Genomic DNA, 25724 nt, shown 5'->3' with positions numbered 1-25724 from the left:
CAGAATTGTATCTGAACAATTCTGGGATAGTTTTTCTTTTAAAAACTCTGATTGTTGAAGAAGGTTTATATTGATGAGAAGTAAAAAAGTACGGGTGAATTTATAAAAATCAATTCATAATCAGACTGAATTACAAGTCATTTATTTATATGGACCATTCTCAATGGACTCTCAAAATGCACTGTAATTCAACTTTGCAAGGAAGGGATAAGAGGGAAATGTATATACTCAGTATGGTATAAAAGAAAAGCATAAAGAAAAACAGATAAAACTAATTTCAATGCACTCAAGTGTTAATAGCTTTTATGTATAAATAATAGATTGCAGGGGATTACATATTTATTAACTTGATTAAACTTGACTCATACATCCCAGTAAACATGAAAAATTGTCTTTATTGGACTAGAGTTATTATAATAGCACATATAAAATTCAATATTCTGGTATAGTTTAATATATTATCTTGTTTACTTTCTTTAAACAAAACAACCCTCTCTGCTACTATTTAATTAAAAAAACTACTCACTGTATTCTATTAACATGTGCATTACATGGAAGGGTGTCCAACAAATAGCAAACAAAACCACAACAGTCACCATCATCACAATTGCTCGCTTCTTCTTTCTGAAAAGAGAAATAGTTTTCGACTGTTGATCGAAATAATTTTGATAATAAGGAGGCAATACAAATAATTTGTATGATGAAAACATAGATCTCAGTAGGAAGGAAGATACTTTGCATTCAGAACATCCTATTTTCATATATCTAATTAAATGTTTAACATTTTATTTTATTATTTTGTTTTTTATTACATTTTATTTTTAAAATAAATTATATCCTGCCCTTCTTGAGAACATTCTCTATACAGAAAGGTAGGAAATGACAATCCAAAATTAAATTAATTTAAAGGTATGCTTTTAAAACTGTGATAGCGCAATGGTTAGAGTGCAGTACTGCAGGCTAATTCTGCTGACTGCTGCTGCCAGCAGTTTGGCAGTTCGATTCTCACCAGCTCAAGGTTGACTCAGCCTTCCATCCTTTTGAGGTCAGTAAAATGAGGGCCCAGATTATTGTGGGCAATATGCTGATGTTTGAGGAAAAGGAAAGAATTTTTAAAATAATTAAAAAGGCCAAGGTAGTTGCTGCCAGACTCCAACTCACAGTGACTCTGAATCTGCTTAGTGCTAACTGTAGGGGGAAGCGAGAGAACTATGGGTCTCCTTTGCATAAGGAATTTTTCACCTTTTAAGAGTTAAGCAAGGGTTAAAAAGCAAAAAATTCCTTATGCAAATGAGGCACGTGATTCTCTCGTATCCTCCTGCAGAGGGCACTTTGTTTAGAGGCTTTTTTAAAACATTTAAGCAGAGTCATCCACGTGGTGACTCTAGAAGCAACTATCCTAGCCCGCCTGGCCCTGGCTAGACCAAATTTTGCATTTTTGACGCAGCTGGAAGGACTGTGGGTCAGAGGGGGAGGGAGGAATTCAAAATTATTTGTAATGTAAGTAATTGTAATTTGTTTTTATTATGTGTGTGTGTGTGTGTGTGTGTGTTTTACCCGCCTCTGCTGGCGTGCGGGTCGCACATTTATTTTTATTTTTCATTTTTCGGCCCGCCATAGAGCGAAACATGTCCTGCTTTCTGGCCGGGAGGCACACTGGCACTTTAAAGTGTATGCCGCCGCCCCGCTGTATGGCCGGGGCGGCGGCATGTACTTTAAAGTGCCAGCGTGCCTCCCAGCCACAAACCAGGACATGTTTCGCTCTATGGTGGGCCGAGGTGGCCCGGGCCGGCCATTCTGGGCCGGCCATTCAGGGCGAGGGAGGACTGGAGGCGATGGGCAAGTGGCGAAACGAGGCTGCTCGGGCAGGTGAACCAGCCTGGGGGACGAGGGGCGGTCACAGGCTCCAAAAGCTGAGGGGCCTCAGAAAATCTACTTAGCACGGGCGCGGGGATGGCAGCAGAAGCTTACGCGGCACAGCAGGTCTCCTAGAACCTGCTAGGCGCCGGCTGCACTGTTCATTACCATCAGTCGCCCCGTGTTCAGCAAAGCAAGCGTGGGGAAGTCCTTTGCAGGCAGCTAAGACTGGCCGCCCGCAAAAGACCTCCCCAGACTTGTTTTGATGAGTGCGGGGCGACTGACAGTAGTTTGCGCCAGCCGCACCCGCTCAAACTAGCCCCAGTCACCCCGTGTTCAGCAAAGCAAGCGTGGGGAAGTCCTTTGCAGGCAGCTAAGATTGGCCGCCCGCAAAAGACCTCCCCAGACTTGTTTGGATGAGTGCGGGGCGACTGACAGTAGTTTGCGCCAGCCGCACCCGCTCAAACTAGCCCCAGTCACCCCGTGTTCAGCAAAGCAAGCCCGGTGAGGGCGGCCAGTCTTAGCCGCTTGCGCCCAGCACTGCAGCTGAAGTGAAGCCCCAAAGCCCCTGCTGCCACCGGAATATCTGCTGCCACCTCCTCCTCCTCCAACAGCACTGCCGGATTTGCCGCCCGACGCTGCAGCTGAGGTGAAGCCGGCAAAGGTCCCACTGGCACCCCCGCCCGTGGCAGCGGCGTCTCCCCCTTCGCTTGGAGCACCTGAGCTGGGCTCCACGTTACCCCTGCCCTTCCTCCTCCGCCGTGCTTTTGAGGAGCCATGAGTCCGCGGGAGGGAGCGGGAGCAGGAAAAAAGGCCACAGCGCCGGGCATCAAATGTGGTGGTGCTGTAGGAGGAGGAGGAGGCAGCAGCAGTTATTCTGGTGGCGGCGGGGGCTCGTCGGCATCTTCAGCGGCAGCCCTCCCCCCCGTGAATAAAGTGAAGTGGTGCAGATCCATGCAGATGATGTCATCACAACATGACTGGAGGAGGAATTCTGGGAGTTGAAGTCCACAAATCTTAAAGCTGTGCCAGGGCTTCAGCGGGGCTTTCGCACTTGCCTCACCAGCCATGAAGCTCATTGCACGTCTCATATGTGTATATATGTATATATGTATATATGTATATATGTATATATGTATATACGTATATACGTATATACGTATATACGTATATACGTATATACGTATATACGTATATACGTATATACACGTATATATACGTATATACACGTATATATACGTATATATATATATATATATATATATATGTATATATATATATGTATGTGTATATATGTATAATAAATATTATAAATATAAATATATAATATAAAAATTATATGGAAATTACAGAAAGCAATATAACAACCTTTTTCAACATAGCAAACATAAAGATAAAATTTTATGTACCAACCGAGAAATTTTAGACATCTCACTTGCATGAATGCTCCTGAGAACAGAAGCATCTCCAACTCTTTTCTTAATCCAGAGCTCATAACCAATCTTGCTATAAAGCAATAGCATTAGCATCAATGGGAGAAGGAAAAGAATGACCAAAATGAAAGTGGCATAAATTTTTTGGTGGACAGGACTTGGCCATTCTTCCAAGCAGCAAACATATTTCTTTTCATAAAGGAAGTCATATTTGTTCTGCAAGACATTAAGCAGATATTAGTACAGATTCCTTTTTCAATATATTATCCGTAAGAAAAAATATCAAAAGATGGAACATTCAGCTATAGGAAACTATAACCCCAAATGTGGATCTCATATTAAGTCATCCAAGCTTGGACTACTTATCTATACATATCAATAAAACACCAGGAAATGGACCAATACTCTAGCATGCATCTCACCCATTTTGTACTTAATAAGCAAATCTGGCTGCTACAAGTTTTATCTGCAAAAAACTGTGATTTTATTGCACTCTACGTGCAATCTGCATATACAAATTAGCAACCACAATTGGGATCAGCAAGCTTTTACTAAGTGAAACCACAACTGTGCCCATGATATGACTTCAACTTTACTTTGCTTTACAGAACTATAAAGGGCATAAATATGAAAATTGATTGTAAAGTTACTTTTTCATCACCTTCATAACTGCAAATGGTCACTAAATTAAGCAATTGCTAAACAAGGACTACCTATGTATATTTCCGATCCTATTAAATTTGATAATGATTTCCATTAACTTACTTGATTCATACTTCAGCAATTCAGTCCATAATTATCGTAAATGCTATTTCTAACTATATGCTACATAGCAGGAGTATCTGCAGAAAAGTCAAGATGATGGCCACAATGCTGAGGTTAAAGCTCAGTCCATTTTTATGGGTGTTGTACAAGTGATGCATATTTTTTTTTATAAAGGTAGAGTTTTAATCGCTCTACTTTTTGACATTTATCAAACCCTGCAGACATGAAATGTGATCTTTACATTTTTCCATTATAGATTATATTCAGCTCCTGAACACATTATACAAAAACATCCCAAATTACAATCCTGAATAAATGCCAGTGTACAACACGACCATACCTCCACTCTTTGTACATGCCACATTGGTGAGCCAACAGCAGCAGCCAACAGCCAAACAATGCCTAAAAGTAAATAGTTTTTGGTGATGTGAGAAAAACAACACAGAAAATTAAAATAATATAATATATGGGTCATTGGCATTTGGTAGTTGTTTTTAAGATTAGCCAGTATATGATCAAAGGGAGAGGTGAGATGCAACTTTTTTGATCTACTCTCAGAAGATTCAAAGTAATGAGCTTTATTTAAAGAAGGGTTAATAACAGAATCCTATAGTTTTGATCTATTTTTTTTAATACCAATATTTGGGGAAGAGAAATAGTACTATTCAGATGGATATTCTAATTATTATATTTCTCCATTCCCCATTCATTAAAAAATAAATGTCATTCTTGTTTAAAGTGACCAGATTTTCAGATTGGTAAAGAGGGACACCATTGACTTGGGGGGGGGGGGGGAGGAGGTGTTGATTAAAATTTTTATATTTTGTCAAAAGGTCACAAAAGGCGATTACATGACCCCAGGACACTGAAACCATCATAAATACGAATCTGTTGCCATACATTAAAATTTTGATCACGTGACCCTGAGGATGCTGCAATGGTCGCTAAGTGTGAAAAATGGTCACAACGGTCGCTAAGTGTGAAAAAGGGTCATCAGTCACTTTTTTCAATGCCATTGTAACTTTGGTCACTAAACTCCAGCAGCCTCTGGCAAGGTGTCTTCCCCACCCCGCTCGGGCCGAAAGCAAATAAAGCAAATAAAATATAAAATGCTGGTATACCTTTCTCTGCTGTTTCTCTCCCAGGCTGGAGCCGAGAGGAGATCCCTGTCCTAGTCTTCCTGCTGCCCTCATGGCACGGGGAAAACAGACGGTACTCTTTCTGTCCCCTCCCCCCTCTCTGTGTATCTGTTTGTCTCTCACTCTCTGTGTGGCTCTTTGCCTCTATCTCCCTCCCTCCCTCCCTCCGGCTCTCTCTCTGTGTCATTCTCTCTGTGTGTCTGTCTCTCTCTGTCTCTGTCTCTCCTCCCTCCCTGTGTGTGTGTGTGTGTGTTTCTCACTCTCTCTGTGTGTGTCGGTCTCTGTTTGTAAGCTGCTGTTGCGCCTGTCGTCCTGGATCAGGCTGAGCTGCCTGTCCTTCTTCAACACCTCCCGGGGGTGCACGTCCATCGTAAAATCCATCGGGTTGTCCAAAGTAGCGGGGCTCAGCAGGACCTTGGCTGAATGCGTGAAAATGCTCAAGTCCGCTGCTCGCCGCTCCTCAACTAGTTGCAAAGTTCTCTCCAGAGATTCTGGCGGGCGGAGGCAGCCCTTGCCTCTCGAGCTTTGGGGAAGGGGATTTTTTCTGCGGGATGGAGCCTGGGCGGCAGGCAATTTCCCTGCCGAAGTAGAAGGCAAGGCTTTCAAACTAGTCTGATCCTGCTTGAAAAGGTTGCTGTGGCGGAGTAAAGGGTGCCCTGGCTGAGGATTCCCTCCTTCAGTCGGTCTCTGGAATTTCCCCCCCCCCTTTTTTTTTCTACAGAAGGAAAAGGTTTTTTGACTGGGCAGCTCAACATGATTAAGGCCGTTCTGCTCTTCCTTTGTGCTTCTTGCCCATGGGCATGCGCTGCCCTCTTCTCTCTGACAGCCATCTGATTAAAAAGGAGTAGGAGCCCATCCAGGAAGATGAGGAACGCGAGGGGGATCCCTGGCCCCGCGGATGGGCTCCGGACTAGCGAAGCCTCCTCTTCCTCCTTTTTAACCAGGCGATCTTCGGCTGCTGCATAAGCCCATGGGCATGCGTGGCCTTCTTCTCTCTGCCCTGGTTAAAAAGGAGGAGGAGGCTCTTCTGGTCCGGAGCCCATCTGCAAGGGGAGGGATCCCCCTTGCGTTCCTCATCTTCCTGGATGGGCTCCGGACCAGCAATGCCACCTCCTCCTTTTTAACCAGGCGGCTATCAGAGAGAAGAGGGTAGGGTGTGCCCGTGGACTTGTGCAGCACCCGAACTCTCGCCTCCTGTTCTTCGGCTATTGTACAAGCCCAAGCGCACGGGCTACCCGGTTTGCTGAATCCGGCACAGCTTCAGTGAAAGGCGTGCGAGAAAGCCCCCTCCCCCTCCCCACTGCCTGAACGTTTGAATGAAGGAGGCTGCAGGCTCCTTTGTCCTCGGCTATGCGATTTTCTTTCGTTTTCTGCTGCCCGAACGAGCTAGAATGAAAGGAGATTGTGTCCCTTCTGTCTCAGAAAAGCAACTCCGGGAAGGTCCTTTGGTGGCGGCAGGCGTCCTAGAACCTGCCTTTTAGCAAAGGACCTTCCCGAAGTTGCTTTTCTGAGCAACGGGGAGATAGAAGGGACAAAATACTGGCCGGCCGGGATGGGTATACAGGGCTGGGGACGGGGCAGGCTTACTTCTGGGTCCAGTCACAAAAATTGGGACTTTTTAAGAACGCCACGGGACACGGGACAAATTGTGCAAAATCGTGACTGTCCCGCCAAAATCGGGACGTCTGGTCACCTTATTCTTGTTGTTAGTTGCGAAGTCGTATCTGACCCATCATGACCCTATGGACAACGTTCCTTCAGGCCTTCCTGTCCTCTACCATCCTCTGGAGTCTATTTAAGCTTAAGCCTACTACTTCAGTGACTTCATCCAGTCACCTCATTCTCTGTCATCCCCTTCTGCTTTTGCCCTCAATCTTTCCCAGCATTAGGCTCTTCTCCAGTGAGTCCTTGTGAGTCATTCTAGCTAAGGTCATCCTAGCTAAGTTCTATTTAAGATAAGTAGCTTAATAGCACTTTCAAGAATGCTCAAGTAGTCCAAACTCTTTTGAATGTAAATACTTTTATTTGTTACTTCATTGTGGATGATTTGCGGTCAATATTAGTCATTCTGTACTGTGCCCTACCAGTCCAGTCATTCAGAGGAAAATTATATCCATTAGCCCCCACACCAAATCCCAATATAAATTGGCTCCTTTTCAATTACTCATCACTTCCTAGGTTGATTAAAGTGGATTTCTATTTCTATTAATCTAATAAAAATACTATTTGCACATGGAGACCTGATAAAGCAATGAGAAAGTAGAGGTGACAGCATGGGCAAAATGTCATTGCTCCGACTTAGCCAAAATGTCTGAATGAGATTTAGAATTATTTCACGAACTACTAATCAAAAAATACTGGATTACAGTAAAGTATTTAAATAAAATCATTAGACATTTTTCTTCCTCTTCTCATCTTTACACAATGTTATCACCATTGTATACTAGGGATAAGGCATGTTTAATGTGATAGAAGATGCAGATAAATGCCTTTAAAAGGGAGCTTTGGTTAAGGAACTCAAGAGCTTTCATTTTCACAAAAATGAGCAGCCAAGGTAATGACAACACTCAGCTTTGCAGACCATTATTACTCTAATTTGTGTGAGCTCAACAGTTTGCTTTCTTTCTTTCTATCTTTGTCTTTCAATTATATGAATATTTTGATGTTCTTTAAAGAAAAGAAAGAAAAGTTAAAAACAAGTAATAAAATTATATGGGACCTTACCCAATATTGTATATGCTCTTCTGTGGGTATACTGCCATTTCATTTTTAGAGGGTGAACAATGCCATTATGCCTTTCTAGAGCAATGCAAGTCATTGTAAGTATCTCAGTAACTATTGCAGTAGATTGCATAAATGGCACCATCTTGCAAGCAAAAGCACCTATAAAGAAAAGAAATTAATCATATTATTAATATATTCAGAACCAGGCTCAGCTATATTTGTTCTTATTTCTGAGGAATGTGGAGGTGGTCACATCTATTGATCTTGCCATAAAGTGAGCCTGCAGGGTCACTTTATGAAAGGACAAACTAGACAGACAATGTAGGAACTCCAGGGAGTTGGTTGGACTAAGAAGAAAAGCACTTCAGAAAAAGGCAATGGCCAATAACATCAATAATGTTGCCAAAAAGCTGCATGGATGAAATACCCAGGTGTCAAATTTTATTTGAGTACATTTTATCTTTATCTCTTTTCTGGGGATAGATTGTATGTGATATGTACTTTAACAGAATTGATATTCTCTTCACATTGACTTATTTATTTATCATGAAACAGGCAACATCTCAAGAAGCAACATCAATTTTGAATAAGAAGTAATTTCTTTGAAATGTGTGGATTAAGCCTTGACTTTATCAATATTAAGTTCAATAAGCACACTTGCTTAAAAAATTATATATTTTTCCTTGTTTGAAAAATGGTGGATAAACCTGTAAGAACTACATATAGTAGTGCCTTTTCCTGGATCTCCAATGTTTTTTTTAATACAGTATTATAATATGAAACACTTCAATTGAAAGTATTTAAGGAATGCCACTTGAGTCTAACACTATGTAACATTATTAATAGTATGTACACTTCTTCTAAAAGCGCAACAACATTAAAATTATCTTGCCCATGACTATTTGATGGTATCTAACATAAAGTTTAACAGAAACTGATTTAAAACAAGGAAATGCTGCTTCTTTCTTTTCTCCTGTCTTTGGTGAATGAGCATGCTTGCCTTCAAAGTAAAATCCCCTATTATACACAGTAGAAACATTACAACTGCAGAGAGAAGCACTAACTATAGAATGCAGTATGCTGAATGTTTAAATTCCTTACATTGAAACTAACAGAAAGATGCTTGAAGAAAGCATTTCCACAAACTGACTCAACCAATTATGCAAAGTGTTTGTTTTACTACTCTTCGCATTTCTTTCTTCGGAAAGCTTCCGCCTAATTGACTCAAATTGAAAAGCCTAGTCTTGAAAGAAGTAGTGATGGGTAAATGATAGAAGAGGAGACAACTACCACACTGCAAAAATTCTGCAGAGCTAACTACATGTCAATTAGGACTTGGGTGACCTTTCCAGTATCTTGCAAAACCATTAAAATTAAGACAGCTATACAGGTTAATCTAATATTATGACTAATGCCTTTCATTCAGCATTCCCAAATAGCTTTGTTTTCTCCTCAGATACTATAAGTGCCTAGTTTTTAGAGGTATTTAAAAATGTCATTACCAATTCCACCCCATGTATCCTGTGATGCTTTTGCTCAAGCTCATTTACAAATCAACTTTGTCTCTTTGTTAAGAGCAACACAAATCATCCGCACCTAGGCATTTATATAAAAGATGTTTGGTCTTTCCACGCCCCCAGAAAAATATACTACCAGTATTTCTTTCTCGGTTACAATGAAAAGCCCTAGCTGTTACCTCTACAGAATCATTCACCAGATCTTTTAGGAATAAATGACAATTACAGCTCATTAAATATGGTCATGTCAATGTCTGTTTTATTCAGATTTAAGGGCAAGAGACTAGCCAATTATAATGCTGAATTTTCAGTTAGTTCGGTAACAAAGCTATGCTTCAAAATGTAGAGAAAAACATATCAAACATCAGACCAGACTCAAAATGTAATTTAAATGTAGAGAAAATGATAAAATTTTAACAAATTGGCAGAATAGATAGTGCCTTGCTTGATGTAACCTCTTCAATATGTTGTAATCAAACTGCTATAATTCAGCTTTCTTTTTTATTTCAAAAATAAAGGTAGAAGGAAAAGCACAATTTCCCTTTCTTTTTATTCCAATCATGTCCAACTCTCAGAGATTGCCTGGACTTCACTGCTCCCTTCTTGGCAAGGTTTTTCTGAAATGGAAATAATTGCCTCTTTCTTAAGGCTGAAAGAAAGTGACTGAACCAAGGTCACTCAACTGGCTTTGTGCCTAAAGTGAGACTAGAACTTACGATCTCCTGGTTTATAGTCCGGGTGCCTTGACTAAAATTTCCACTTTTATATACCAAATCTAGGTAAGACCTAAACAAAATTATATTTAAATAAAGTCAGTGATCAAAGGTCATGATACCTAGAAATGCAAATCAACCAGTGGTGAATTTCAATTTTTTTAGAACCTATTCTGTAGGTGTGGCCTGTTTTGTGGGAGTGGCTCGGCAGTCAAGTGACCAGGTGGGATTGGCTTTGTGGGCATGGCCAAGTTGGAAAATGTGGTGAAACTCACTTAACAACGCTCTTGTTTAGCAACCAAAATTTTGGGCTCAATTGTAATCATAAGTTTCCTTCCTTCCTTCCTTCCTTCCTTCCTTCCTTCCTTCCTTCCTTCCTTCCTTCCTTCCTTCCTTTTCTTCTTGTGTCTCTCTCTCCCACTTATTTTCTTTCTTTCTCTTCCTTCCTTCTTGTGTCTCTCTCCCACACTTATTTTCTTTCTTTCCCTTCCTTCCTTCTTTCTTATCTCTCTCCCACTTGTTTTCTCTCTCTCTCTCTCTCTCTCACACACACACACATACACACACCATTTCCCTTATGTCTGCCACTGACAGTTCTCAAAGAGAAGGAAGGAGTCCTGCCTTGGGAAGGGGTTGGACTAGATTACCTCCATGTTCCCTTATATTCTCCTAGGTCTACTCTATACATATATGTTCTGCTCTGTGCCAGTTGAAACTATTTTGAGTTTGTGTGTGACGGGATGTTCTTTTTCAATTTTTATTTTTTTTATAATTTAATTACTTAAAACACATTCTAATATATTTAGATAGCAAATGTAAGAACACTTCAACCATCCAGTAAACAAAGGACTAAAAATTGAAATATGAATTTGCAGAGAAATGTCTCTATCTAGATAAAGCTAAAGTCTTTCTTTAAAAACATCTACCACAAAACAAATCCTTCCCATGATCAAGGTCATACATGGGTCAACCATTCATAGAATATAGCAAGCCCTCTTAAAGGCAGGAAGTGGTTGATATCTGGTTTCCCTGTCTACCATTCCTTAAGGAAAAATATATTTCCCTTTTTCTTTTCCTCAAGTAAAAGAGAAATCTGGAAGGATAAAATTCTTCCAGAATGCAATGGTTGATATACACCTGTAACAATATAATAGATAGCATAATGGAAAAAACTGTGAGAATTAATTTTTTATAGCAATCAAACCTCTCATGACCTATTTATCCAAATAGATATAATATTAATAAAATAATCTGCATTAATTTATGGATAGAGGGAGGGAAATAGTAATCTTACTCTTCATGGCAATGTATATTATGTCTATTATCAATCTAAATATATATTTGGTTATACCAAGTAGACAAATAAAAATAACCTCCTGCTAGTTCTCATATTCCTGGTGACATTGAGCCGACTATTGGCTGTGTGCCCAATAGTCTTTTGTGTTGTAATGACACAAAACGACGGGTCGTTACAACACAAAAGACTAATGGGCACACAGCTAGTACCTCAGCCACACAGGATGTTACAAAACAGCCAACTAATCTGCATGCATCAACTCCATCAACTAATCAAGATGTAACAACACAGCCAACCAACCCGCTTACAGCAACAAAGCCAGCACTCCACACACTCCCACCAATATTTATAGAAAGACGGAAGCTCCGATCACACTTTGCTCGCACAAGCACAAAGCCAAAAACACCAGCCTGAAGATGGCGAGTAGGACCTCGTCGAAACGTCGCCAAGATACTCTCAATCTTATACGCGAAAAGACCCGAATACGACAAGTCCTGCATACCTGTACCCGTGAAAATCTGCAAATATATATATATACACACACATACACATTATATATATATACATACATACATACATACACACACACACACACATATATACATACATACATGTTCTGTTCCCCCCTCCTTCACTTGTTAACAGACGACAGGCAAATAAAAGGAAAGGGAATTCTCTTTATCAGTTCTCAGTTTCAAAACAGCTGCGAGCCAAACTAAAGTAATTAAAGTCTCTGCCAGAAGATAACGAACTCAAACATAAATCTTTCTTACAGTAAATACAAGAAGAATCCAAATGGAAGCAAAGCCCTTCTTCCCAAAGTCTCTGCGAATCAGGGTTACAGAAGTCAAACCACTTTTCGAACTGCACAGCAAAGAAACCACACTCCAGGATCAAGGAACGTTGACTTCTGAACGCAGGGCGTGGCACCACCAGTCCTTTTATCCCTAAGGGAAGCCTCTAACGAGGCACATCTGGTTGCAATCACTTCCTCGGAGTCCTCCGTTGTGCCTTACGTCGGTCAGCTCGTCTCCTACGTGCATCCTGAAAATACTCACAGAAGGGTTCTTGCTCAGCCTCTCTTGTCTCCTCCCCACTGCTCCAAGGCTCAGTCTCTCTTATGTCCTCCCCACTGGCCCAAGGCTCAGCCATTACCTGGGGACCAACTAGTCTCTCTGAGCCCTGCTCGGAGGCAGACCCCTGTCCAGAACCCTCCTCCTCTTCCAAATATGACTCAAAAGCCCCCTCGCTGTCAGAGTCTGATAACAGCTCCCAAGGCTCTAGCCGAGTCACAACACATACATACATACATACATACATACATACATACATACATACATGGCTTAAAGTGTGATCGGAGCTGCCATCTTTCTATAAATCTTGGTAGGGGTGTGTGGAGTGCTGGCTTTGCTTCAGTAAGTGGAATGATTGGTTGTGTGGTTGTATCATGATTGGTAGATTGGTGTTGATTGGTGCTGGCTGTGTGTCTATTGTTGTTTCGTGTTGTAACAGCCTGAGTGGTGGGTGGGGCTCATTTGTTGACTAGGGCTGGTTTCCATATGTCTGGTAGGCGGGAGGTATCGTCACATTTATTCATGTTGTGGGGGTGTTTCTCTATTTCGATCGCTTCCATAATTATTCTCTTGTTGAAGTGTTCTGTTTTGGAGATTAACTTGGTTCTTTCAAAATTAATTTCATGTTCTATAGCTTTAAAGTTCTGGAAAAGGGAGGAAGTTTTTTCTTTTTTTCTTACTGCGTTCTTGTGTTCTGCGATGCATGCATTTATTCTCCTGTTCGTTTGTCCGATGTATGTATTAATCTCCAACGAATTCCAAAGAAAAACAATTACCAACCTAATCCAAAGGGAGACTCCCCCCAAAAACCAAGACACAGAACAGGACCACGGCAACGCCCTCCTTCCTTACATCAAAGGCACCACAGATAAAATCAGCAAAATTCTCCACAAACACAATATCAAGACAGCCTTCAACACTGACCAAAAAATAGCCAACCTCTTAAGAATCCCCAAAGACAAAATCCAGCTAGAAAACCAAGGAGTCAACGAAATACCATGCAAAATCTGCCCTGCCACATACATAGGACAAACAAACAGGAGAATAAATGCTGATATATATATATATGTGTGTGTGTGTGTGTGTGTATAATCAGCCCATTCCTGTTGTATATAGTTAGTAAATAGCACTGAACATAACTAGAACATATATTGTAGTAAACATACCCAGTATACTTTTAGCAATTAAAAGGATAGACTAAAGTTTATAACTTTCCCACATAGTACATATAAATTATTAAGTGGCACCAATCTTATGTTTCCAGTCCTATAAACTACAAATTGTTAACGTAACAAGAAAAAATAATTGTGTATATATGTCAGGAACTTTAAAATAAATTCTAAACTCAGTGACACACAAAATTAATATGCATGCAGATACATGTGGTAAATTATACTCCATCAAACAGCAGAAAGAAAGGTACTAAAACTTTTCTTGAACATTGTCATATCACTAAGTGTGTGGGGAATTTGTAGATAGGTGCCTAGCCAGCATGCCTTGTAATCTGAGTCTAATAAAGTTTCAGCCACAGCAAGAATAAGATATTATGCCCAGTTGCATCGCTCTATGCTCTCTGTCCCACTTAGTCATAAACAGCCCCATTCACTTTAAAGTTGGTTGCAAACTCCACTCACCCTGCGCGTGCCCTGGTCCCACCCAAGAAGGCGAGCTGTGAGGCGGGGAAAAGGGGGGAGTCTGTGGCTCCACGTCTCTCAATCTTCTTTCCCGCCTTGGTTCTGCAGGCAAGAGGTGCTGCTGCTGAGTTGGTGCGGTGGCGGCAGCAGCGGGGGAGTCAGGGCACTGCCCACGAGCAGTGCAAACCACAGCTAGCCCAGGAGCAGTAGCCGCCGCCACCAGCCACCCTGCAATCGTTTGCTACCACTCAGGCCGGAGGCCGGGCGGGCACACAGAGGGGACATGCTGACAGCGATGGCAACCGATCAGGGGGAACATTTTGGTGGGCGCTGAGGGAAGGAAGGAATGAAGGAGGCTACAGGCTCATTTGCCTTGGCTACACTATCTCCTTTCGTTCTGTGCTGCCCGAACGAGTGAAGTAGGGAGACAGAGAATGGAAGGAGATGGCGTAGCCAAGGCAAATGAGCTTGCAGCCTCCTTCCTTCACACATTTGGGCTATGGGCAGGGGCTTTCTCTCAAACCTTCTTTCTTTCTCCAAAGGCATGCGAGAAAGCCCCCCCCCTCAATTGCCAGAACGTGTGAAGGAAGGAGGCTGCAGGCTCATTGGTTTCGGCTATGCTGTCTCCTTTTATTCTCGGTCTGCCTCATTCACTCGTTCGAGAATCAGAGAACGAAAGGAGATAGCATAGCTGAGGGAAATGAGCCTGCAGCTTCCTTCTCTCACACGTTCAGGCAATGGGAAGGGAACTTTCTCGCATGCCTTCAGAGAAAGAAAGGCATATGAGAAAGCCCTTCTCACTGCCTCTCAGAGGCGGGGTGATTGGTGAGCCAGCCAATGAGTGAGCGGCGGGTGGGGCAAGCTTGGTGCGGACGGCTGGGGGGAGCGAGCGAGCAGCGACAGAACAGGTGGGGCAAGCGAGCGAGCAGCGACCGGATGGGCGGGGTAAGCGAGTGAGGGAGGCAGGCAGGAGGGAGTGTTCCGGTACTATCCCACCAGACAAAGGGGTTCTAAAAGGTACAGTAAATTTGACGAACCCCTTTGGCGTACCAATGCAAACCTGGTGCAACCCACCCCTGAAATCAATTATCTAGTCATTGGTATTACAAGCAGTTTCCCCTGCAATTTGTAATACATAGTTTATGATTTAGTGCAGCTTTTTCCAAAGCTAGACTGTGTTCCCAGCAGATGTCAAGAATTTGACATTCTCAGTCAGCACTAACATTCTGGTTAATTGCAGGAGCTGTTCACATATGAACACATTCTAAAGTACTAAACCAAAATCAATACTAAAGTTAAAAATAAAGGTCAAGATTGTATTTACACCATTTCCCCCCCCCCCCCAAAGAAAAAACCCAGGAATTTATTTTATTAGTTCCCCTCCGGATTTAATATAATCAGAAGTTGTGCAATAGCAAGGCAAAATTAGATTTGCATCCACATTCTAAGGAGACAGTTTGGAAGTACGCATATAAAATCAAATGTTCTTTGTCATAATAGATCATAATTGTTTATGATACATAAAAGAACAGAAAATGTAATGAAACTAAAGCATTAAAAAAGATAAATATGATATGTAGCTACCTGTTGTTTATCCTCAACATAATAAATGAGAACTCAATTGTATAGAGAAATCATGAGTTTATCTTTTTTTAACTTTTCAACAGTCACTGTCTTGCTAATAAATTCACTACTACAATAAAATCTATAAAAAGTGTTATTGCAAAATATCATAAAATCTCTGCTATAATGATGCATATTGCTGGATTATTCTTGGCAACAAATTTATAGTTATTTTTATATATGATGTTAATGAGGAATACTTGATTTACTGAGAAATTCTGGGAAATAAAGTGGCAGAAGAGATCCTTAAAGTGATGTTTGAAAAAGCTGGGAGCAAATCTCATCAGACACATGAGGGTTCTCATAAAAACCCAAGATTAAGTTCTACTTTAAGGTGGCAGTAGAGGGAATCTTTACATTAGAGGTTATTAAACAAGCACATGGATTCCAGAGGCCCAAAATGAACCTATAATTAATAACTAGTCAAACCATTTATTAGAATTTAGAATTTTAGAATTTTATTAGTATTTGTAGGCCGCCCTTTTCCCTGAGGGGACTCAGGGCGGCTCACACAAAACCGGGAAGGGGGAATACAGACATTAAGACAAAAACATATAATAAAATAGTAAACAACATACATTCATCATTCGGGAGGGGTAACTATCCTTATCCCCAGGCCTGACGGGCGAGCCAGTTCTTCAAGGCTATGCGGAAGGCTTGGACGGTGGAGAGGGTACGAATCTCCACGGGGAGCTCGTTCCAAAGGGTCGGGGCTACTGCTGAGAAGGCCCTCCTCCTTGTAGTCGCCAGCCGACACTGGCTGGCCGATGGAATACGGAGGAGGCCTAATCTATGGGATCTTATCGGTCGCAGGGATGTAATTGGCAGAAGGCGGTCTCTCAAGTATCCAGATCCACCGCCATGTAGGGCTTTATGGGTGATTAATAGCACCTTGAAGCGCATCCGGAGATCGACAGGTAGCCAGCGCAGCTCGCGGAGGATAGGTGTTATGCGGGTGAATCGAGGTGCACCCGCAATCACTCGCGCGGCTGCGTTCTGCACTAGCTGAAGTCGCCGGATGCTCCTCAAGGGCAGCCCCATGTAGAGCACATTGCAGTATTCCAGCCTAGAGGTCACAAGGGCCCGAGTGACTGTTGTGAGCGCCTCCCGATTCAGGTAGGGTCGCAACTGGTAATATTAAGTAATCTTTGAAATTAAAGTAGAAAAACAATCAAATAAGCAGGAATATAGTACAAATTTCTAAAACCAAAATTCAAACACACAAATAACTTACAGTAATAATTTGAAAGAGAGGCAAAGATTTCAGAAAGAAGCATATTTATTTTAATAGAAAAAAGCAGGAGCTTCAGGGAGTTACATATTTAATTCAGAGTTTGGAGAGCAACAAACTGAATTCAAGATGAAAATGGCCTGGAGTCCAGAATAACACACTTGAGTACAAAATGAGATAAAAGCATGGATGCAAGAAAATGGCATGGGAAATGATTGGTGGATTATTTGCCATCAGCTCTTACCAACTACAAAAAGGTAATCCTCGATTTACGACCAAAGCTGGGACCAGAATTTCTATTGCTAAGCAAGTTATATCACATGACCAAGATACTTAGTGACAGCAATCCCGACAGTTATCAACAATGGAGAATCTTGGATTGTTAAGTGAATATGCATCCCACTTCAATAGCCTATGTCCTCTGTCTATGCTTTTTGGCCCCTGCCATTCTGCAGTCCATTGCTCCAGCTGAAACTCAACATCTTTTTGCTCCCGCTACTCACTAGGCATGCTCAGCCTTGTCCTTCACCCCAAGAATTCCTTTTGCCCTGCACTGAACTGGGCTTCCTAAACTGCCATGGATCTGGCTCTGCTTCTGGCTTGCTTCTGCTTTTTGCAGTGCCCTAGGTTGGGTCTGGAGATCTTGGCAGTACATGAGCCAAGGGGGGCATGGAGCAGGGGTGAGAACAACTTACCTTTGCTACCAGTTTGCAAATGTGACCTTCCACGCATGCACAGAGCATCAAAAATGGGACATGACGACATCCAGGTGGGTGGGCGGAGCCTCCTGCCAATGCTACCGGTTCACCCGAACTGGATAGAACAGGCTGAATTGCACCACCGGCATGGAGCCAAAGTAAATAGACAGGAGAGAGATACACAGGTGAGAGGAGTGGGAGGCAGTCCCTTACCTGAGACTAAGGACTGGGAAGGATTAAGCTGAGAATGGCTTGGAGTGGGTACTCGCTTAACGACTCAAGATTGCCATTTAATGATGGCAACAGCAAGTGTCAGGATTGCTGTTAAGCATTGCTGTCATTTGATGTCTTGCTTTACAACCACATCACTTAGTAATGAAAATTCTGTTCCCAATTTTGGTCCCAAGTTGAAGGTTATCTTTATATAGTTGGTAGGAGCTGATGGCACGTACTGTAATTCATCAATCATTTCCCATGCCATTTTCTTATGTCCATGCTTTTATCTCATTCTGCACTCAGTATGCTGCTCTTCAGACTCCAGGCTATTTTCCTCTTGAATTCAGTTTGTTGGTCTCCAAGGTCTGAATTAAATGTTACTCCTTGAAGCTCCTGCTTTTGTATCATTAAAATAAACATGCTACTCTCTGAAATATTTGCCTCTCTCTCAAATTATTTATTATTTGTTTGTTATTCGAGTGTTTATTGGTTTTAGATATTTGTACTATATTCCCAATAAACTGTCAGCCACTTTATTTGATTGATTTTTTACTTTAATTCCAAAGATTACTTAATAAATTGTTTGATTTATTAAGTTATTAATTATGGATTAATTTTGGTACTCTTGGAACACATATGCTTGTTTAAAACCTCTAATGTAAAGACACCCCTTCATCATCACAATGTAGACTTTAATCTTGGACTTTGATGAGAACCCTCCTGTGTCTGATGAGTTGTCTCCCAGATTTTCCAAGGATCTCTTCTGCCACTTTATTTCCCAGAGCTTCCCAGGAAATCAAGTATTCCTGATTATCATGGAACATAGAAATAATTATAAATTCATTACACAGAATATAAGATGCTGAAGGGAATAGAAAATCTTTGTGCCAACTATGATTCCGTAAAATAAATTTGCTTCACGCAAATACTTAAGTAGCACTTCCAGGTGAGTTTACATACAGTATAACAATGAAGACTGCAGTATTTGCTTTTACAATGGCTAATGAATAATTAAAGCGCCATGAGGTAAAGTAAAAAGCATCACTAACTTTGAAAATTTTAGTGAATAAAGCATTATATAATTAATAGTTTAATTAATAGATACTAGAAAAAATTTTTATTAACATAAGGCAACACCATGGAATCAGATTTTTTTTTGTTTTTTATTATTATAATTTTTCTAACATCAACTGAGACATTGGATCATATGTTATTATTAAAATACAATATTTCCTGTTGCTAACACTATTCCCAACCATGATATTTCAATGTTTATTCTTAGCAATATTTTCTAGAGACAATTTGACTTCACTTTCATGTCTAGCTCTAGTTCTGTTATAAGCACATAAACTATTGCTAAGAATATATCTTCTTGGTCAGATATTTTTATTTTAGTTTAAGCTGTATTTTTTCAAGATTTTTGTGTTTTTGTTGACTTAATAATGCCTCTCCATTTTTGCTTGCACACCATATTGCCAATTAAATTTTGTTGTGGCCCATGTGGCATCCTTTAGGTTGTTCGAAGAAGGAAGATATTCAGTCACTGATTGATATCTTTTTGTCAATAGCTACACTATTCTATGATTTTTTATCAACAGAAGATGTGCTTTGAATCAATTCCAGTCCATTTTGGTCTGCTAATTCCTGGAATGTCAATAGATATTACAATAGATTTCCTTTCTTATATACTGTCAGATTAGCGACCTTACGGTTCTTATGTGTCTGGGCCTCATGCTAAAAGACTCGACTTTCCCCACTTATGAAGGGGTTTATAAAGATTTTACAGATATTATTATTACTACTGACCAGTAAAAGTCACTATGGGAACATCTGCATCCTTATTGCGATGCATTAGCATAGGTAGTCCTTATATTCAGCCCTCTTTAGGGATTATCCAAACCAAATCCTGGTAGAGATTTTTAACATACAAACACTACTTTTTCCTGATAAGCCTTAATAAAGATGAAAGTGGTTGTGTAATTCCACCTGCTAGTCAATAGCAATTATAGCATCAGGATGTCAGTGTTCAGTGTTGGTATTCCAGTTCTTATCCAATCAAGTTTACTTTGATCTTGATTCACATATTTCATGTATAAAAATGTTTTCTTATATTACTATTTCATAGTTTTGCTGTACAATGCCAAGTCACTCTCTCATGAGATGACTTGGCATTGTCAGACATTTGATGATGACTGGCTGGCTGGCTGGCTGATTAAATAAATAAATACATCTTTCTTGTGTGCAACATTAAGTTTTCCTTTTGCTCCTGGACACACCCAGAGTTAAACTTCTTTTCAACTTTAAGCCTGCTACCAAAAGAGCAGTACTACTCATCCTTGCCCTTTTTTCTACACTTTTCCAATAACTCACTGGATGCCTACCAATTTAGAGGGTTCATTATACAAACATTGGTATTATCTTACTTTTGAATGTTCATTGGTTTTTTTGGCAGCATTCTGGGACAGGTTGTCACTTTCTTCTCCAGTTTTGCTACCTTATCTATGACCAGTGGTGGATTCCGACCAGTTTGGCCAAACTGATATGGTTTGGCAGCCTGGGTCAGTGGAACCGGCATCGACCCAGGCCTGCCATACCCCCAAACCGGTTCTCCGGGCGGCGTCATATGCACTGCCATCTTGTTTTTCAGTTCTGCGCATGCATATAACAATTTTAATTGTACTGCACATCTGCGCGAAGCACGCAAAGTACACACGAATGAACTGGCAGTAGTGCTTGCCAGAACCCACCCCTGACTATGACTGCCATCATGCATGTCCCTTTTAGGACTGTATAGTCCCAAAATTATAGTTTATTGTGTTTTACAAATGTTTAGTACTGCAAGGTAACAATCCATGAAGGCAATTGTAAGAGGAGAAATGTGTTATCTACTGTATGTTAGCAAAAAGCCAAGGAATCTAGTAATACCTTTTCCAACTAACAAAATGTATTAAAATACATTTTTGTGAGCTGCAGCATACTTTATCACTTGGATCTGATGGATTGAGTTGCAGCATAAGAAAGCTTATTCTGGATAAATAGATGATGGATGGATGGATGGATGGATGGATGGATGGATGGATGGATTGATAAAAGCAATCAGAAATATTCCTGTTCTTTTGAGTCAAGGAATCCAAATAGCATAAGCAATCTTAGTAGATATTTTACATCTACTAAATGAATATTCACCTTATTCTTTGACGAAGAACTAGTACTTAACATTTTTCAGATAAAGGATATAAAGCTAAATAGGTGGGACATAACAGGAAGAAGAGAAAAGTGTAATGGACTCAGTTTAATATACATTCAGTTCTGCATAATCTCAGATATAGCAGCTCTGTCTTGTGATGTTATTTTTTAGTTCATCGTTACAGGTAACCCTCAGGTTATGGATTATTCATTAAGTGAATGTTCAAACTTATGACAGTGCAGAACAAGGAGGAACTTACAACCAGTCCTTGGAGTTCTGGCTATCATAGCATCCCCTCAGTCACATCTTACAATTTTTCCTGCAAAGTCAATGGGGAAGCCAGCAAAAAGTAAGATGTCATGATCACCTGAGGCTTCCACTGAAACTTAGAGCTAGAATTGCTGTCACAGCAACATGATTATGTGACCCAGGGACATGCAGTCAGGGGAGACACTGGAGGTAGAGACTCACCACTATCATCATGAAAAGAAAAAAAATGTAAAAGGAAAAAGGCAAGAGCTGAGGTCAGGCTGAGCTAGTTGCTGCCAGAGTCACCATGGATGACTCTGCTTAGTGCTTAACTGTTTAAAAAAGCCTCTAAAAAAGCGCCCTCTACAGGAGGCAGCAGAGAATGACATGCTTCATCTAGTCTGACTTTTTATTATCACTCGAGCAGAGTTAACTAAGGGTTAAAAGCCAAAAAATTCCTGACATAGATGAGGCACGTCGTTCTCCTGCCTCCTCCTGTAGAGGGTGCTTTTTAGAGGCTTTTTTTAAACAGTTAAGCAGAGTCATCCACGGTGACTCTGGCAGCAACTAGCCCAGCCTGACCTCAGCTCTTGCCTTTTTCCTTTTACATTTTTTTTTCTTTTCATGATGGCAGGCAAGAGCAGAGTTGAAATCCTCTCTGAAACAGCTGGAAAAGGTACGTGTGGGTTGGAGGGAGGGGGAGGAATTCAAACTTCATCCTCCTGGTGCAACTTTGTGTGTGTGTGTGTGTGTGTGTGTGTGTGTGTTTGAAAGAGGGGGGAGGGAGGGCGAGAGGGAGGAAGGAGGGGAAGGGAGAAAAAAAAAAGGAGGAAACTTATTTAGCAAAGGAGAAAAACAAATGCTGTTGCTTTAAATCGGAACTGAGCATGCCTGGCTGTGGAATTCTGGGAGTTGAAGTCCACAAGTCTAAAACAATTGCTGCCTCACCAGCCATAAACCTCACCGCACGTCACTGATGTGACCTCACACTTTACAATCATATTGCTTAGCAATAAGAATTTCAATCTCAATTGCCATTGTACCAGAGTACTACCTGCAGGTAGTGCCTAAATCTAATCAAGTAGCATTCAGTAGTTTAGCTTTGTACTTATTTTAGCCTTTTTTAGTTAATACAAATGAGTATGATTTTATTTAAGTTTTGCTACAAGACTCTTGCGGCTTTGTTTGAAATCAATTTCCTCTTCCTCTATTAAACACACACACACACATACAATCTAGGGAAGCAGTCATGTGTGTAAATATCCCTTTAGAACAGCTCATATTTTCCTATGTAAATACAAAATGGATTTTTTATGACTCTATTTAGTGACATGAAAATTTACTAATAGTGAACTACATTAGTTTTCAGTACAAAGACTTCATTGATGCAGTTTGCCTACATTTGAAATGCTTATTCTTATTCATCATTTAACATTTATGCAGTAATTTCTAAAATCAACAACATTTTCTAAGCTCACTATTAGCCCTTAAGGAGTCATAAAATGCAATAGCTCAGAGATGTGGAACTAGTGGGCTAAATATTCACATATGCAAACAAGATAGGAGTATAATTCAATGTATAACCATTATATCCCCAATTGCACCATGTAAAAAATAAGACATTGATTATCATACAATAATAAAAGAGAAACTCTGGAGCAGTGTATTTCAAGGAAAATGGCAGTTGGTCTTACCTGAACTGCATGTTTAGAAGAAGGTGTGGGAGGAGTAACATATGGGTATTAACCCAGCCCTTTTGCCCTGGAGACTGAGGTAAATCTTGAGGCCACATCTCCGATCCTCCTTCTGACCTCCCAGATTAACCGATGGTTCGTAGCAGAGCACCTGGAAAGAAGGAACAAAGAAACAGCGCAAGCACACATCCTTCCTGCCTGGCCCTGACTGACCACTGAGCTAACACAGGCCCCTGGCCCGGGGCGCCCTGAAAAAAGGGGGGAAAGTGACTCCTCCCACACATTCTTCTAAACATGCAGTTCAGGTAAGACCAACTGCCAGTTTCCGAAGTGAGGTGTGGGAGGAGTAACATATGGGACATACCAAAGCTAGATGTCCTTGGGAGGGATCAATGGGCCTGAGCCCCTCGAGAGTCTAGGACTCCCTGCAGAACCGAGCCTCTCGCAGATCTGCAGGAAGATGCTGGGATGGAGCTGCCACTCTCCGTTGTCGATCGTCTCCCTGCTGAGCCAATCCGCTTGCTGGTTCTCTGTCCTGGAGATGTGTTCCACTCTGATGGACTGGAGATGCCTCTCTGCCCAGTTCCCCAATCGGAGAGCCTCGTCGCAGAGGGCCTTGGAGTGGGTGCCCCCTTGCCTGTTCACATGTGCTTTGGCTGCCACGTGGTGACTGGTCACCGTGGTCTTGAAGTGACGTAGGGCCAGTTGGATGGCCCTGAGCTCCAACCAGTTTATGTTGTTGTGCAGATCTGTTGGAGTCTAGCGGCCCTGGGCTATCTGGGCCTCCAGTTGTGCTCCCCAGCCGAACAGGCTTGCGTCTGTTGTGAGTACCTTCCTTGCTGGTTCCTTGAAGAGGGATCCCTTGTCTAACGCTGGAGTCAGCCACCAACGGAGAGAGAGTAGCACTTGGGGTGACACTCAAACTTTGAAGTTGGCGTCGCTCGTCCCGGCTCTCTGGTATGGCAGCAGGAACCGCTGAAGCTCCCTGGCGTGTAGGCAGGCCCAAGGCACGATCTCTGTCCAAGAAATGAATTTCCCAAGGAGCCTGGAAAGGAGAACTACAGGAACAGAGCGTAACTTGCAAATTTCATGGATGAGCTGCACAATGCTGTCCCTTCGGTCCTGGGAAAGGAAAACCTTCCCAGACACTGAATCTATGATGGAAGCTAGGTGCTGGAGACTGGTAGAAGGGACCAATTGGCTCTTCTCTAGGTTGATAGAGAATCCCAGGGACCTGAGGGTGTCGATGGTGAGCCCCAGGTCCTGCCTGGCAGTGTCTGGGGACCTGGCTAGGACGAGGATGTCATCCAGGTAAGAAAAAAGGCGGACTGGAAGGGAACGCAGGTGGGCCGTGGCCAGCACCTTGGTAAAGGTCCTGGGGGCTGAAGCCAGCCCAAAGGACAGAACTCTATATTGAAAATGATTGCCCTCGTGCGAAAATCTGAGGAACCTACGATGTTCCGGGGTGATTCTGATGTGAAGGTAGGCCTCTGTGAGATCGATGGAGGCCAAGAAATCGCCCTGTCGGATGCCTTCTAATATGGATTTCAGGGAGGCCATCTTGAACCTATGGTAGACCACCCTGGAATTGAGCAGTTTAAGATCCAGGATGGCTCTCCATCCCCCTGAACTCTTGGGAACCAGGAACAGGTTCGAGTAGAATCCAGAGCCCTTCTCTCCCTCTGGGACCCTCTCAATGGCCCTGATATCTAACAGGTTTTTGATGGCCTTGGTGGGATATTTGGAGGAGGCGAAGGTACAGAATCTATTAGGGGGCTGCGAGCGGAACTCCAGCTGTAACCCGAGCTTAACAGTCTGGAGGACCCACTCGTCCGAAGTGACGCGCTCCCAGGCATCCACAAAAAGTGAGAGGCGACCGCCGATGGGGTGATCTGCGAACGGATCACCTGAACCTGCGGAAAGGGCGGCCGCCCCTTCCTCGAAAAGGCTGCTTGCTCTGCTGCTGGCCCCTGAACCTATCCCTAGGGAACTGCCTATCCCCCTGTCGATGGAACCTGGGGGTCTGGTACCTCTGGTTCTGAACATCCGATTCAGGCGGGCAGTAAGATGTTCTCCTGGGGTATGGAGAATGCCGGTGATCTGACCGTCTGGTCGTAGCCGGGAAGACCTTCCGCTTATTCTTGTCCTCCACCAGTATAGGATCCAGCGAAGCACCGAAAAATTTGTCCCCGGCGTAGTCTGCTCCTGCCAGGTGCCACTTAGCCCTGGACTCCACTTGCCAGTGGCGCAACCATTGCAGGCGCCTGGACGCTACAGAGGATGATAAGGCTCGAGACGCATACTTTTTTTTTTTAGACAATTTTTTATTGTTTTAATTAAACAGAAAGAAAAAAATCATATTTCGTTACATCTTGTTGAAAGCGTATCGATTGGTTACTAATATATTCCGTGTGTTTCTTCCACAGTCCTTACATATATTTCATTTAAATCATGTTGTACATTTTATATCAAGAAAGAAAAGTTATACATTTTACTATGCTAAATGCCAGGTCTGTGATTCATAAAGCTCCCCTCATCTGGGACTTAATATTAGATGAGAGGGCAGACATGGCATGTATTACTGAAACCTGGCTGGGCCACGAGGGAGGAGTCCCCCTCTCAGAAATGTGCCCAGAAGGGTTTCAGGTGCTCCACCTACCGCGACACCAAGGAA

General features: G+C 42.0%; 1 protein-coding gene across 1 annotated transcript in view; it reads right to left on the bottom strand.

Moving 5' to 3' along the window:
- QRFPR (pyroglutamylated RFamide peptide receptor) overlaps positions 1-25724 on the bottom strand; it is a 42684-nt gene that overhangs the window by 3844 nt on the left and 13116 nt on the right. The window contains exons 2-5 of the mRNA XM_087724432.1: positions 7919-8077; positions 4396-4457; positions 3271-3506; positions 527-624 (exon numbers count right to left, since the gene is read on the bottom strand). Of these exons, the coding sequence (XP_087580558.1) occupies positions 527-624; positions 3271-3506; positions 4396-4457; positions 7919-8077 (555 nt within the window). The remainder of the gene's footprint in view (positions 1-526; positions 625-3270; positions 3507-4395; positions 4458-7918; positions 8078-25724) is intronic.

This window comes from Thamnophis sirtalis, unplaced genomic scaffold (assembly GCF_051295495.1).
Source record: "Thamnophis sirtalis isolate CommonGarterSnake01/CBP01778 unplaced genomic scaffold, rThaSir2_p1.2 scaffold_10, whole genome shotgun sequence".
In the NCBI taxonomy this organism is placed as follows: domain Eukaryota; kingdom Metazoa; phylum Chordata; class Lepidosauria; order Squamata; family Natricidae; genus Thamnophis; species Thamnophis sirtalis.
The sequence above is the reverse complement of the archived record's forward strand: the minus strand, read 5'-3'. Positions and strand labels throughout refer to the sequence as shown.